This window comes from Myotis lucifugus, unplaced genomic scaffold (assembly GCF_000147115.1).
Source record: "Myotis lucifugus unplaced genomic scaffold, Myoluc2.0 scaffold_11, whole genome shotgun sequence".
Lineage (NCBI taxonomy): Eukaryota > Metazoa > Chordata > Mammalia > Chiroptera > Vespertilionidae > Myotis > Myotis lucifugus.
In genome coordinates, this window is record NW_005871059.1 from 15,763,708 (window position 1) to 15,777,961 (window position 14,254).

At 37.8% G+C, this 14,254-nt stretch overlaps 1 protein-coding gene across 3 annotated transcripts in view; it reads right to left on the minus strand.

Moving 5' to 3' along the window:
* Window positions 1–14,254, minus strand: part of AKAP7 (A-kinase anchoring protein 7) — a 94,771-nt gene that overhangs the window by 49,297 nt on the left and 31,220 nt on the right. For all 3 annotated transcript variants that reach the window (XM_023750275.1, XM_023750272.1, XM_023750273.1), the window contains exon 6: window positions 8,178–8,290. In XM_023750275.1, coding sequence (XP_023606043.1) covers window positions 8,178–8,290 — 113 coding nt within the window. The remainder of the gene's footprint in view (window positions 1–8,177; window positions 8,291–14,254) is intronic.

The following is a 14,254-nucleotide window of genomic DNA, read 5'->3' on the forward strand; positions in this document are numbered from 1 at the left end:
CCTCCTGTGTCCCTCCCTGACCCGGATCGTGCACCAGTGGGGTCCGTTGGTCTGGCCTGCGCCCTCTCGCAATCTGGGACCCCTCGGGGGATGTCGAAGAGTTGGTTTCAGCCCGATCCCACAGGGCAGGCCAAGGCACCCCACTGGTGCACAAATTCGTGCACCGGGCCTCTAGTACACAAATAATGAAGTAAAATACTGGCAGAGACTCTCCATGCTTTCTAAACCAGCTGTTTCCATCTTCTTAGTCCCTCTATTTTCAACTTGCTTTCAGCCCTACTGCCTTGTTTGTGCTTGAGGTTTGGGGGAAAGAAAAAGTGGAAACTCTTTATCCTAGCATCATATCTAACATTTACAATATTACATCTTTCAGAAAATAATAGGTAGAAATGTAAGGAGGAAGGGCACACAATAAGAATAGGACCACTCTTGTTAATGATTATTCACCTTACTAACTATAGATAAGAGGTTTTCTTACAGATCCTGGGAAACCGGAGGATGTATTGCAAAGAGAAATTAGGGCTGTAAACAGATAATAGATGCCTCAGAGCCCAGATGGGTCCATTACTCAGAAAAGAAAATGCATTGTGAGAACAGACAGAGGACAGGAGACGCTTTGATTTGGTTGCTGTGCCTGGACCCTGATCCCCTCCAGAAGGGATGGAACTGTTTTTAACATCATAGAAAATTAACTACCTTGTTATCAGACTTCAAGATCTTAGAAGGAGACACACAGACCCTGGACCCTGCACCACTTATCCTGCCCACCTCCCTTTGCATGTATCCTTTCTTCCTTATCCATATATACCATAATCAGTGGATAGCAGGGGAGGTTAAAGCAGAACTTACAGGGTGACCTGCTGCTCTCCCATACTGCCAGCATTATTGGAATAAACACTCATATATGATTCAGCCCTCTCTCTGCTTCATTTGGCTCAAGTAGTGACGGGCAGTCCGGACCTGTTTTGTGTCCGGTTTCAGAAGCATGTTTTAAACCTACTGTTGACACCTCCTTCTACCTATACTCACAGGCTGAGAGGAGCCGGTGCTCCTTGGTGGCATCAAGTGGAAAGGAAAGCAGAGGGCAGGTGATATGCAACTTCTACTAGCCAGACCACTTCACAAAAGCCACCAACCGAAGGCACTGTCTTGCTTCCTGGACCTGGAGCTTTTTTCCATCAAACAGAACAGAGGAAGAACATGGCTTCGGTTCAAAAACATTTAGCTCATTTATACTGACTAACAACATGTGAACCAGAGAGATAAGAGGTCGATGGTACCCAAGAAGTCCTCAAGGCTGCAAGCTCACTGAACACTACACCTTTATTTACAGCACAATCTGTTCCCATAGACGCTCATTGTCTACCTAGCAAAACTCTTCTCAATCCCCTGTCAAGCCTTCTCAGGTGCAGCATGGCAGATCACATGCTGCTTGGCCATGTAAGTTATTATGTTTGCATGTGGCTTTTCTCATCACGATGAGATGAAAGAGGAGTCTCCTAACAAGGCATCCAAGAATGCTTTCATGGAGCTCAATCTCAGCTGGGCTCTCAACTCCCCTTGATCAAACTCCAGCTGTATTCTTGGCTCACCACAGTCTTGTGGTCACTCAAACGTAAACAAGCTGCAACCTACTCCTCCCTATCACATCTGTTTTCCTAATATTTTGTTCTTTGGAACAAATAATGACATATTCTCCTAAACTCACCAATTTAACATTTAATTGTGTAAACTAAAGAATATGTGTTCTATAAACACAAAATATCCCCCACCTCAAAATTCCTCACCAAATATGATCTATACACTTACAACTTCATATATATACTAGAAGCCCATTGCAGGAGGATTCCTGCAAGAATAGGGCTTCCTCGGGCCAATCGCACTGCCAAGCCCCTCCACCCAGGGCCGCAGATGGGCCCACCCGCCCAGGGCTGCACAGGGGGTCCCGGCTGGGGGCAGGGCTTAGGTGGCACACGGGGGCCCGGATGGCAGCTCGCGCTGGCCCGCCCTGCCTGCAGTATACAAATTAGCCGCCATCTTTGTTGGCAGTTAATTTGCATATCACACTGATTAGCCAGTGGGGGGCGTAGCGAAGGTATGGTCAATTACCATGTTTGTCTATTATTAGATAGGATACACACACACACACACACACACACACACATAAATATATACACACATATTTATTGATGTCAGAGAGGGAGAGAGAGATAGAAACATCAATGATGGTTTTAGAGAGGGAGAGGGGGAGGGGGAGGGGGAGAGGGAGAGAGAAACATCAATGTGAGAGAGAAACATGGATTCATTGCCTCCTGTATGCACTCTGACCAGGCCCCTTAACCCAAAACCTGACCTGGGAGCGAACCAGTGACCTTTTGGTGCACAGGACGACACTCAACCAACTGAACCTCACCAGCCAGGGCTGGACTGACTCTTCTTAACAATATGGGCCCCTGTGAAAGCCTGCCTGCTCTGCCTCTCTATCAGCAGCCCTGAGCTCCTTCACTCACCTGAGCTATTCCCTCCCCTTCCGAAGGTGGTGCTTCCTGAGATTCTCTTTCCATGCATATAAGAAAGCCAGTCTGCAGTCTAAAAAAATTCTCCAATGAACGCAAGACACTGGGATGGGGTGAGGGTATGTGCCAGGGGGTAGGGGAGGCTGGGGGAAGGTCAATTGGAAAAAAAGGAGACATATGTACTACTATTTGTAATGCTTTAAACAATAAAAAAAAATTTAAAAATTCTCAATGTGAAGCCAAACTAGCCTATTTAGTTAAAATGCTTACCTTACAGACATTTCAGAATAGCACAGGAGTCAAGAGTCATTAAGACCACGTGCACTATGAGTAAACATAGGTTAAGACAGGTTATGAGATTTTCCCAGGGCTAAACAATGGAGCTAAAACAAGAAGACTCATGCTCCTTCAAATTTATTACAGACTCCTTCAAGAAAGAACAGTTTAGCACTCCTGCATTTTGAAATGGTTTATAAAGGCCATTATCATGCAGCCCCAGGAAAGTGAGGGGCAGCCAAATTATTCCAGGCCAGTTAACAAGTTCCTGAAAAAATGTGCTACCTGATAGAGATATGGAGTAAATAATGGTAGTAGGAAAGGGAAGAGACAGTAGAGGGTCCTGGCTGGTGAAGGATGTAAAAAGCTGGGATTCGGCCAACCCTACTGTAGAATTTCATTACTCTCTTGGTCCTGTATACTCAGTCACCAAACTATTCAGGGACTGAGTTTTCCCTTAATTGTACCTTCAGAACAAAATTTTCATCCAGATTCATCCAGACACTCTCCTTTCCCACTCCCCATTGCTATTTCTACTGCTAACTGTCCTATAATCTCTTCCCTACTTCCTCTCAACCTCATCATCAGATGGTCCAATAACCACCCTTCTGCCCTTGCTTTGTGTGTATCAAATTGTGTACTCAAAACAAACCACTCTAAGTGACAATAGTAGCCAACAGTAGTAATTTTTTTAAAAAAGCATTTCTTTCAGTCTAAAGTTCTCTAATTGTCTGACTCTGAAAAGCTGCTACAAGGAAGTGCCAATTCATAAACTTCAACTGTGATCATTTAAGTGCTAGTTTAGTAACTTGAAAGAATCATAAATCATAAAAGACATCTAAGAAGCACAGAAAATAGTTTATGCTTTAAAAAAATCCTAATCTCTCCTTGAAAAGATCCCATTTATTTCTTAAGGAATCTGGAGCTGCATTAAGACGCTTGTTTCATTTGAAACTGGTCTTCTTCTGCCACCAAGTGTTAGCAACCAGTTTCTGCAACGTTTAAATCACAGAAAGACAGGGTCACTCAATGAGAAAAATAAGCCCAAAAGAATGCACTATAAAAAGCATGGGGCTGAACAAGTAGTAGACTAACCATGTGAAAAATATATATATTCTAAGGACACTAGACAAATTACTGTTACTATGTCAGAGACAACATAATTTAATAAGATTTTTGAGGCTTCATTAATTTGATGAAAAAAATCCTATAACTTTGAAAGCACAGTGATAATCAAAATAGCTTTAAAATACACAACTTTCAATACTCTTATGTGATATACCCACTGACATTTTATGAAACTAATAATATGCAAAACCAACACATTAAGTAAATGCCTCCTGGTGTTAGAAAAATACATAATTGCCAAGAAGTCTTATGTTTCCCAGAATCTGGGTTAGAACTCAATGCTCTAGCTTGGTAACCAGAATACCATGTGTAACAGTGGTTCCTTATCAGGAGAACTAAAGTAGAGTTTCTATATTTTCCAAAATTCTGAACACAATCTATAGAACTTTTGATTAGCCCACTGGGCTTTTGATTGCTTCTACTGAATGGTCTGATGACAGGTGCCTACAAGTGGACAGTATCCCAGAAGCCCAGGGACTTCTGCAGCCAACACTGACCACCACCAGGAAATTCTCACACTAATCTTTATGACCAGCCCAGGGGTGGTGAACACTCATCCCTGCACCAGACACTGTCCACATCTTTTAAGTCAATGAGATGTTTGACCTTCAGGAACAAACCAATTATGGCTCCAACTTGGAATCCTTTTTTTGTTATATCAGCATGGATACCGGCTTTTTAGGTCATTAAAAAATGGCACATTAGATGGTGAAAAAAATCAAATGAAGTACTACTACAACATAATTATACCTCCTGTACATAATAATGAATGGATCATCTATCTTACTATCCCCACACCTCGCACAGTCAAAATCCACATATAACTTTGAAATCCCCAAAACTTTTAACTTCTATTAGCCTACTCTTGACCAGAAGTTTTATCAATAACGTAAACAGTTGATTAACACATATTTTGCATGTTATATTACTATATACAGTATTTTGACAATAAAGTAAGCTAAAGAAAAGAAAGTGTTAAGAATATCATAAGGAAGAGAAATATACTTACAGTATTTATTGAAAAAAATCTGTGTATAAATGGATCCGCATAGTACAAACCTGTATTGTTCAGGGGTCAATGGTACATTTATTTCTGTTTTAAAGGAACAATATGCATGTATATGCATCTGTATATATTTGCAGTGTATAGGAGAAGGTCAGGAGGATAGACTAGTAGTGGTGACCTACAGAGAAAAATTATATTGGGAGAAAGGGGATGGCAGGGCAGTGAGGAGGAAAAAATTATATCTTTCACTCTATAGGTTTGTTGCATTTGATTGCTTACAGTGAGCATATATTCACCTAATATTTTTTAAAGTAAAATAGCTTGTAATGTGAAAAGAGTACTTGAAATGAGACAAATTTCCTAATATTTGAGTGAAAATAAACCTATTTTTTCACACACTTTTTCTCTTCTTTTATTTCATTCTAAATCTAAACAACACTGAATACTAGCGATACATCCCATTACTGACTTTATCAATGGCCACTCCCTTGTAAATGAGTAGACCGGGATAAAATCCCAGAAGACCATTAGTGCTGAGAGATGGGAACAGACAGTGGGAAATGCACAAAAGTTAAGAAGAAAGACCAAACAGTCACATTTTCAAATAATCTGCACTGCAAATGACAGAGCATAATAAAAGTCCACTTTTATGTGTATGCCACCTTTTCATATTGCTTTTCACTTTTACAGTGGAACCAATGATTTGCTACATAGAGAAAATCCTTCAAATTTATTTAAGACTGCAAGTCTCAAGAGTATACAGGAGGTCCTCAAATAATATCATTTTGGAATAATGTCCATGAGATGCCACAGGAACTTAACTCTTGTTTATATCAGTTAGGGTAAAACTGATTTCATTACACCTCGTTTCGCCGAAGTTCCAAGAACCTATTGCCGACGTTCAGTGAGGACTTATTGTATTACACACAGATCCTCTGGATCAGAATCACCCATGGCACTTACTAAACATCAAAAGTCAAGGTCTTTTTTTATTTTATTTATCTTTATTGTTGAAAGTATTGCAGATGTCCCCTTTTCATTCCCACTGACCCCTTCTAGCCTGCACACACACACACACACACACACACACACCCTGACCAGGCCTTCACCACACTATGGCCTATGTCCATGGGTTATGCATATATTCAAACAACTTCTTTGGTTGATCTTTTCCCACCCGGTCCATCTAACTCCAGATCTGAAGTAAGAGGGTGGAAATCTGCAGCTTCACCAAGCATCCCAGGTGACTCATGAATCCCAACGTTTAAGATAGAACTTTCTTAAGCATTCAGAAACACTGAACATCATAGTAGTAACCGGAAAGGGATCATTTCATAGATTAGAAGAAAATATTCTTATTTGGCTTTCTGAAAAAAACAGTAAGGTTTGGCTTTCTGAAAAAAACAGTAAGGTCATACATACTTTATTTTCTAAAGAGTAAGCATTCTAACCTAAACAAAATCCAACCTGATTTAGTTTATATACCACATAAGCAAGGACTGCTTCTATTCTGATCATAACTCAGCCCAGCACCCAGTATCTGGCACATAGTAAGCCCTCAATAAAGATCTGTTAAATTAATATGATTTGGACCAGATTGCTCCTCACATATATAAATTAATTTGGATAAAATGGGCATGGCCAGTGGGAGGGAAGAAAATGAGAATGAGATAAGATGGATTCTACACAGGGCTCTGCAACTAAGGAGAATATGATCTCATTTCTGCCACTTAACCTTTCTAAGTCCCATTTCCTTTCTGTAAAGGAAGGGAGCAGATCCCGTGAAATTAACTGCCAAAGAATCATTTCAATTCAGTCTGAAATATTGAAATTGAGATTCTAGAGGAGTCTAAATATTCCTCTGATAAATGTGCTTGGGTGCTATCATTTCAAAGTTAATATTGTAAAGACAGAAACACTTTGAAATGTGGATTATTACCTTCACCACTGATTTGTCATTCTGTGATTAAGTTTGAAACCACTGGGAAGAGGGTAATCCATTTGAAAGCAAAAAAGGAAAGATAACAAGTAAAAAAGTAAACTGTCAGTCTATAAGTTGTGTCAGTTGTTATCATTCCAAATTTCAAAATCTATTATTTACACAACTATTTTTACCAAAATAGTCTAGAATGGCACCTAATATAGTTAATATTAAATGTGGGGCATAGTTAGAAAAAAACACCAACAAAACAAACATGCAAGATTTCTTTTTGAGAAGAATTTTACAATAGTTTATAGAAAACTCATAACCACAGGATGGTCAATCACTTAAACACATGTTTTAAAGGACCAAAGAGACTTTCTGAGCACAGAGACAATAAATACAAAATGTGACAAATTTAGAAAAAAGATCTACTTACTAATAAGAATGCCCTTTATTTATAGAGCTGCAAATCAGTCTTAACTGCAGCCAAGGGTCATGGAAAGCAGGAGTGAATACTAATCTGCATGGCCACCTCCACAACTCTGGTATATCAGAGCAGGTGAGCAGATGTCTTAATGTGCATGAGCAACTCCCTAGGCTGCAATGGGAAAAACAATGAAGGGTGCCCTTCAGATTCCAGGAGAAATGCTCATGAATCCAGAAGAAAGTCAACAATTATCCCGACCTCTGAAGGAGAGGGAGTGGCCTGGGAAGGCAGAAAGTCACCCTGAGACAGGGGAAGTCAAGACACATGTCCCTTGGCTTGCGTCACTGTTGACCGTCTTCAGGGAGAAGTACTTTTAAGTACAAGGTTTCCCACAGTTACCCTCTTGCCCCGTCCCAGGAGCACTTGCTCCAAGCCCTCAATGGAGACAGCTATTGGAAACTTTAGAAGAGCTCTTAGAGGGTTAAAAAGTTTGTCCCCTTGAAAAACCCAGTTGCAGTGAGCAGCACTAGTGTATGCAGGTCAGTGGAGGAAGCTTTGATAGCAGCAGGCTGAAAACAACAATTAGCAAAGAAAGCAGAAAATAAAACCTTGGCACTACCTCAAGGCCTTTTGAGGGATGAAGCAGGTGTGGCCATAGACAAAGAAGCAGTGAGTGTTGGTCACAGTATATAGCCAAGAGCCACGCTGTCAAAGGAGGGAACACATAGAACAGCCTCCATGGAGGCTCATGAGCCAACTTAGCATCCCCGGGAAGTACACCCAGGAGCAATAATAGTAAGTAGGATGTCAAAACCCACCACAATGTCATTCATGCTGCTGACCATGCTTAACGCTGGTGTAGCCAGTAAAACAAGGTTTGCAACACAAATGGCCACTCACCACCTTCCGGAGCCATGGTACTTGGGACAATTTCATGAAGGTCAAATGAGGCTTAAAACTTCTGCTTTCTCCTGCCAAGATCCCTTTTTCTTGAAATGTCCTTTTTGCAGCCTCTGAAGTAAATAAAAAGAAACACAAAAATGTTACTACAACACATGGCTTTCTTTATAAAAATGGCAAGTCAAAAAATAACAAAATATTTTATAATAAAGATTGTTTTATATATCTATGATTTTTAAAATATTTTTTATTGATTTCAGAAAGGAAGAGAGAGAGATAGAAACATCAATGATGAGAATCATTGATTGGCTGCTTCCTGCATGCCTCCTACTGGGGATTGAGCCTGCAACCCAGGCATATGCCCTTGACCAAAATTAAACCCAGGACCCTCCAGTCCGTAGGCCAATGCTCTATCCACTGAGCCAAACCAGCCAGGGCTATGATATTTTTTTTAAAAAAAAGAGAGAAAAACAATGTACATGATAAACATATATATGACAGTTAAATCTGCAATAATTTCAAACATTGGGTAAAGCACACAAAAGCAATAATTTGAAAGAGAAACATTTAATAAAGTAACTGGCTGATAAGATGCTGACTCACTGATTATACCAATAGTGTCCAAAGGTATAAAAAAGGACTAGCTGATCTGTGCCCTTCATCTAAAATTTCTGCTTTGACCAAGATGGAAAAACAGGAATTAGATTTGCTCTCCCATCTGAAACAACCAATAAAAGGACAATGTATATGAAACAAAGGTTTGCAAGACACTGTATCCATCAAGAAATAAAGGCCAGTGGCCCCTGAGAGATGAGAAGCAAACAAGATGAGCCCGACTGCCCAGCTTACATCCTTGAGTGTCTAGGCCTTCATGCAAGGAGAATAGAGCCCAGTCACCTCATTGGTTCAGGAAAAAGAGCTGAGAGTAGGCATCTGGAGCTCCCAGGGCAAAGAACTGGAGAAGTGAGACTTACACAGAGTGAAAACTCCAGAGATCTGCAAAGGGTCCCCCTTGAGTATTTAGCTGAGCATCGATACCAGCACATACATGTGAGCAAACTATGTGGGGCATGTCCTAAAACACCATTGCAAATCACTGCCACCAAATGATTTTTCTTCTCTCTTCTATGGCAATAGAGAAGGTTAAGCAAGAGACTGTTAAAATGCCAAGAAAACACTGGTTCTCGGTTGTAGACAGTTTTGCCTGAGTTAAGCAGCAACAGACCTCATGGAACATGGAGGACTAGAATACCAGGCTGGAAGGCTATGACGTCAAGATGCCCAAAGTACAAAGGAGAACAGGTCCAGCGACACCACGAGGTCTTCCATCGGGCACCACTGAAACCAGGCACAGCCAAGGGCTAGAAATGCTGCTATCAGCCTCAGACTGATGGTAGCTACCGCTGATGACACAGCCCATCTCGAGAATGGATTCTGCACGGTTCTTTTTTGGTCAAGTTACTAGCTTCTGATTCAAAGTCTGAGCCAAAGCAAGATCATGTTCCTGGCACCAAAAGAATCTATGAAAGAATATACCTGACATGGAGATGCTGGGAAAGAGTTTAGATATTGAACAGCCAAAAAAAGTCAACGGTCTAGGCATACATGTGTTTTAAAACAATAAGAGTATATTCAGGACAAGTACTATTATAATTAACTTATCAACTTTTAGCTCATATAAATTACAAGCAGGTATATCTTTCCTCAATTATTTTGGCATATTCTCAACTGTTTTAAATAGACACAGAGTCAAAATATTGGGCTGATTCATACAAAATTGTCTTTTTTATGAGTCAAAAAACAGTCAAACATTGGCAATGTCTGATGGCTTAACATATACCATAGTAAACCAACTTATTAAGTTCCTAACATCTGAGTGAAGAAATTAGGGCACATTTTCCAAGCTTCAAGTATTTGAGGAATTATGACATAGATGAGCTTCTGATAGAATTTACCAATATGTTCATAGCAACACAGAAAACAGAAATAGATGAAGATATAAAAGCAAAAATTCATTTATTCAATTATGTTCTGAGCACTTCCTATATATGCCCGGCACATTATCTGTTAAAGTTAGCAAGCATATCCCTGCTTTCATGGAGCTTGTAGTCTCACGGGACAGATTTCAGCCCAATGAAGAGGAGGACTTAACAATATTCAGAATTGTCAAAACATGCAAGAGCTCTGGCTGATGTTGTTCAGTGATTAAAGGATTGGCCTACATACACCAAAGGGTCGAAGGTTAGATTCCTGGTCAAGGGCATGTACCTGGGTTGCAGGTTTAATCCTTGGCCCCAGCTGAGGCAAATTGGGAGGCAAGCAATTGATGTGTATCGCATCGATGTTTCTCTCTCTCTTTCTCCCTCATCCTGCCCTCCCTTCCACTCTCACTAAAAAAAAATCAGTGGAAAAAATATACTCTGGTGAGGATTAACAACAACAAAAACATACAAGAGATATCATGAAAGTAGTTTTTTCAACAGAAAGTAAAATAGTAGGCATCTGCATCATTTATTACTATCTACATTAGTTTTACATATTATTTGATTCCAAAGAAACAACATTTTTCAATTTATTGGTTAAATGTTGACTCAAGAGTTTTCATTATTGACTGAAATCATGGATGATGGATATCTATTCACAATACTGTTTTTAAAAATATTGTCACAAAGCACATTTAATTTTTATTAATGTGTTTTTTTCAGTACAGCATATGCTCTAGGTCAGTGATGGCGAACCTATGACACGCATGTCAAAGGTGACACGCGAACTCATTTTTTGGTTGATTTTTGTTAAATGGCATTTAAATATATAAAATAAATATCAAAAATATAAGTCTTTGTTTTACTATGGTTGCAAATATCAAAAAATTTCTATATGTGACACGGCACCAGAGTTAAGTTAGGGTTTTTCAAAATGCTGACACACCGAGCTCAAAAGGTTCGCCATCACTGGTGTAGGTACATGGGAATAGGGAAAGAGAAAAGGACGCCTGCTTTTGGAAAAGTACATCTTAGTATTGATTTTATATTCCTAATAACAGTATAATCTATTGCTTAGCCAGAGTACTGGGTAATAGTTATAGAAATACTATTCTTGAGATAAGAAGAATTTTTGCTAGTGTGAACATCACATGTCATTCTTCATCTATGCTAACATATTCTGGAAGAGAAGCTTATGAATAATTTAAGAGATTGTTCAATTCCTTCTAGTACCACAGACATTCCTTCAAGCACTAAATAGAAAATCACAGTGCAAACACATCAGATATCCTTCACAAGTCAGCTAAGAATACTCCTAAATAATACAATTTACCTGATAGCTAAAGATAAAAATTGTCTGAAGAACAATTTCTTAAAATATATTTTAATAGTAATAGACTTCACTATATAAATGAACACTGCAATAAATAATTTATAAAGAAACAATACTTTTGTTATCCTAACAGTTTCGTTTTATCTAGATGGTTTTTTGAGTATGTGGGGGTTTTTTGTTTTCTTTGTTTGTTTGTTTGTTTCATCTATTCAACAAATATTTATTGAGCATGCCAGATACTGGGAAGTTTCATCTGTTTTTTAAGATAGATAGATAGGTAGATAGGAAATTTATTCAGGTAAACTCTTTTAAATACGTAGCAACTATAAATTTATACCTTACATGCAAATAAATTGCTAGATATTGTCTCAAAGTAAACTATAACATATTGATTTTAATACAATAATGTATTTTTAATTATATACACTTTCTTGCAAAGCAAATATTTCTTCTCCTTTTTTCCCCTTTTGTCATTATCTCCCATTTTTAAAAATTTTGAGGGTGTTTATATGATAGCATGATGAATAACTTGAGAATAATCACAAAGAGGTTTATTTTTATTGAGGTATACAAAGAGATTTATTAATAAGAATAGTCTAAAATACATTAAATCAGGTGGTCCTAATTCTTTTTTTCTTTATTTTTAAAAAAAATTTTTAGAGAGGAAGGGGGGAGAGAGAGAGAGAAAGAGAGAGAGAGAGAGAGAGAGAGAGAGAGAGAGAGAGAGAGAAACATCAATGTGAGAGAAATACATCCATTGGTTGGCTGGAACCCACAACCTTCCCATGCACGGGATGCTGCTCCAACCAACTGAGCCACACTGGCCAGGATGGTCGTAATACATTCTTAACTATATATACTGTGTGTCAGTATGTGGATACAATGGAAGTAATATGTTAGATTTTAGTTTTAAAAAGACTGATTTGTGATTAAACAATACACCATACAATAAAGATGGTAAGTTCTTTCCACGCTTTCCAATTGGGAGATGCTTTCTAATATCATTATAAGATACAGTAAAATTATGTTACATATAATATTTAAAATCTCAATAAAATTTTAGAATCATTTTTTAGCCATCTAAAATTTTAAAGAAATAAAAACCATACAACTGTTCTTATCATTCCTATTTTATTACTATTTAAAGGATTCTTATTTCCATCTGCTGCTTAAACTGTTTCATTTTAAATAGTTTTAGTGAGTCATTTGAACTATATGCTTCAACATAAAGGCTGACATAATGTTGAAACCAACTTCAATTTAAATATTTTATATTCATCATTTTAAATAGATATGTCCAATTGATTGCTGTGTAAAAATGTCAAATAGAACTTTAAAACATTACAAGCAAGTCTTAAAAATTATATCTTGATGCCAGAGGAATCACATTCATTCCATTGCAATTGACAAAAACAAAAACAAAAAAAACACAACAGATTGAGCATCCCAATAACATTGGCCCAGTTCTCCTATTATTCAACTTTGTTCTTAGGTCATTTAACCTTGAGAGTAAAAGTGATGAGGTCCCTTCTGTCTGGTCCCTTCTTATCCTAACAACCAGCTAATCCAACTGAACTGTCAGAGAGCTCCGGTACAACATTTGGAAGGGATTCTAGACACCAGGGCTGTGTTTGATTGTGATGCAAAGATTTATACATGAATGTCATTGAAGGAAGAGAGACTATCCAAGGTTAAGTGTTCTTTCAATTAGACTTTTATGTTTATATCTAAATTTTTCATTGGCTTATATATCTGTTAAAATACATATTTATTGAACCTCTATTCTGTAGTAGGCTCTAGGGACACAAAAATGGAAGATTCTCTTAAAGAGCTTTCACTCTAATTGAGAAAGGTAGATTTCTAAGTAAACAAACACCATGTGGTGTTACAGTTTCTACAGGAGATATCCATCTACAGGGTATGGGGGGATTAGAGGAGAAGATGGTCATTTCTATTTTGAAGAAACAAAACAAGCCTTTATTTTAGAAGTAAAACTTGACATGAGTCTTAAAAAAGATCAATGATACAATCCATAAAAAATTAAAAAAACAATTCCATTTAAAATATTACCAAAAATAATAAAATACTTAGAACTAAACTTTAACAAGGAGGCAAAAAATTTATACACTAAAAATTACAAAATGGTACTGAAAGAAATTAAAAATAAACACACACACAAATAAATGAAAAGACACCTCACATTCATGGACTGGAAGACTTAATATTGTTAAGATGTCAACATTACTACCCAAAGTGATCTATAGATTTAATGTAAATCTCTATCAAAATTCCAATGGTGTTTAACAAAAATAGAAAAATCATCCTAAAACTCATTTGGAATCTCAAGGGACCATGAATAGCCAAAAATTCTTTATAAAGAAGAAAAAGTTGAAGATCTAACATTTCCTGATTTCAAAATTTACTACAAAGCTAAATAATCATAATGGTATGGTACTGGCATGAAGACAAACATTATAGGCCAATGGAACAAAGGGGTGCCAGACTATCAAATGGGGAAAGTTACAGTCTTTTAAAAAAAAGTGTTGGGAAAACTGGATATTCATATGCAAAATAATGAAGTTAGACCCTTATACCATATACAAAAATTAACTCAAAATTTATCAAAGACTAAATTAAACATGGAAGCTAAATTATAAGACTTATAGAAGAAAACTTCATTATATTGGATTTAACAACAATTTTTTTATATATGACACCAAAACCACAGGCAACAAAAGTTAAAACAGATAAACTGGACTAAA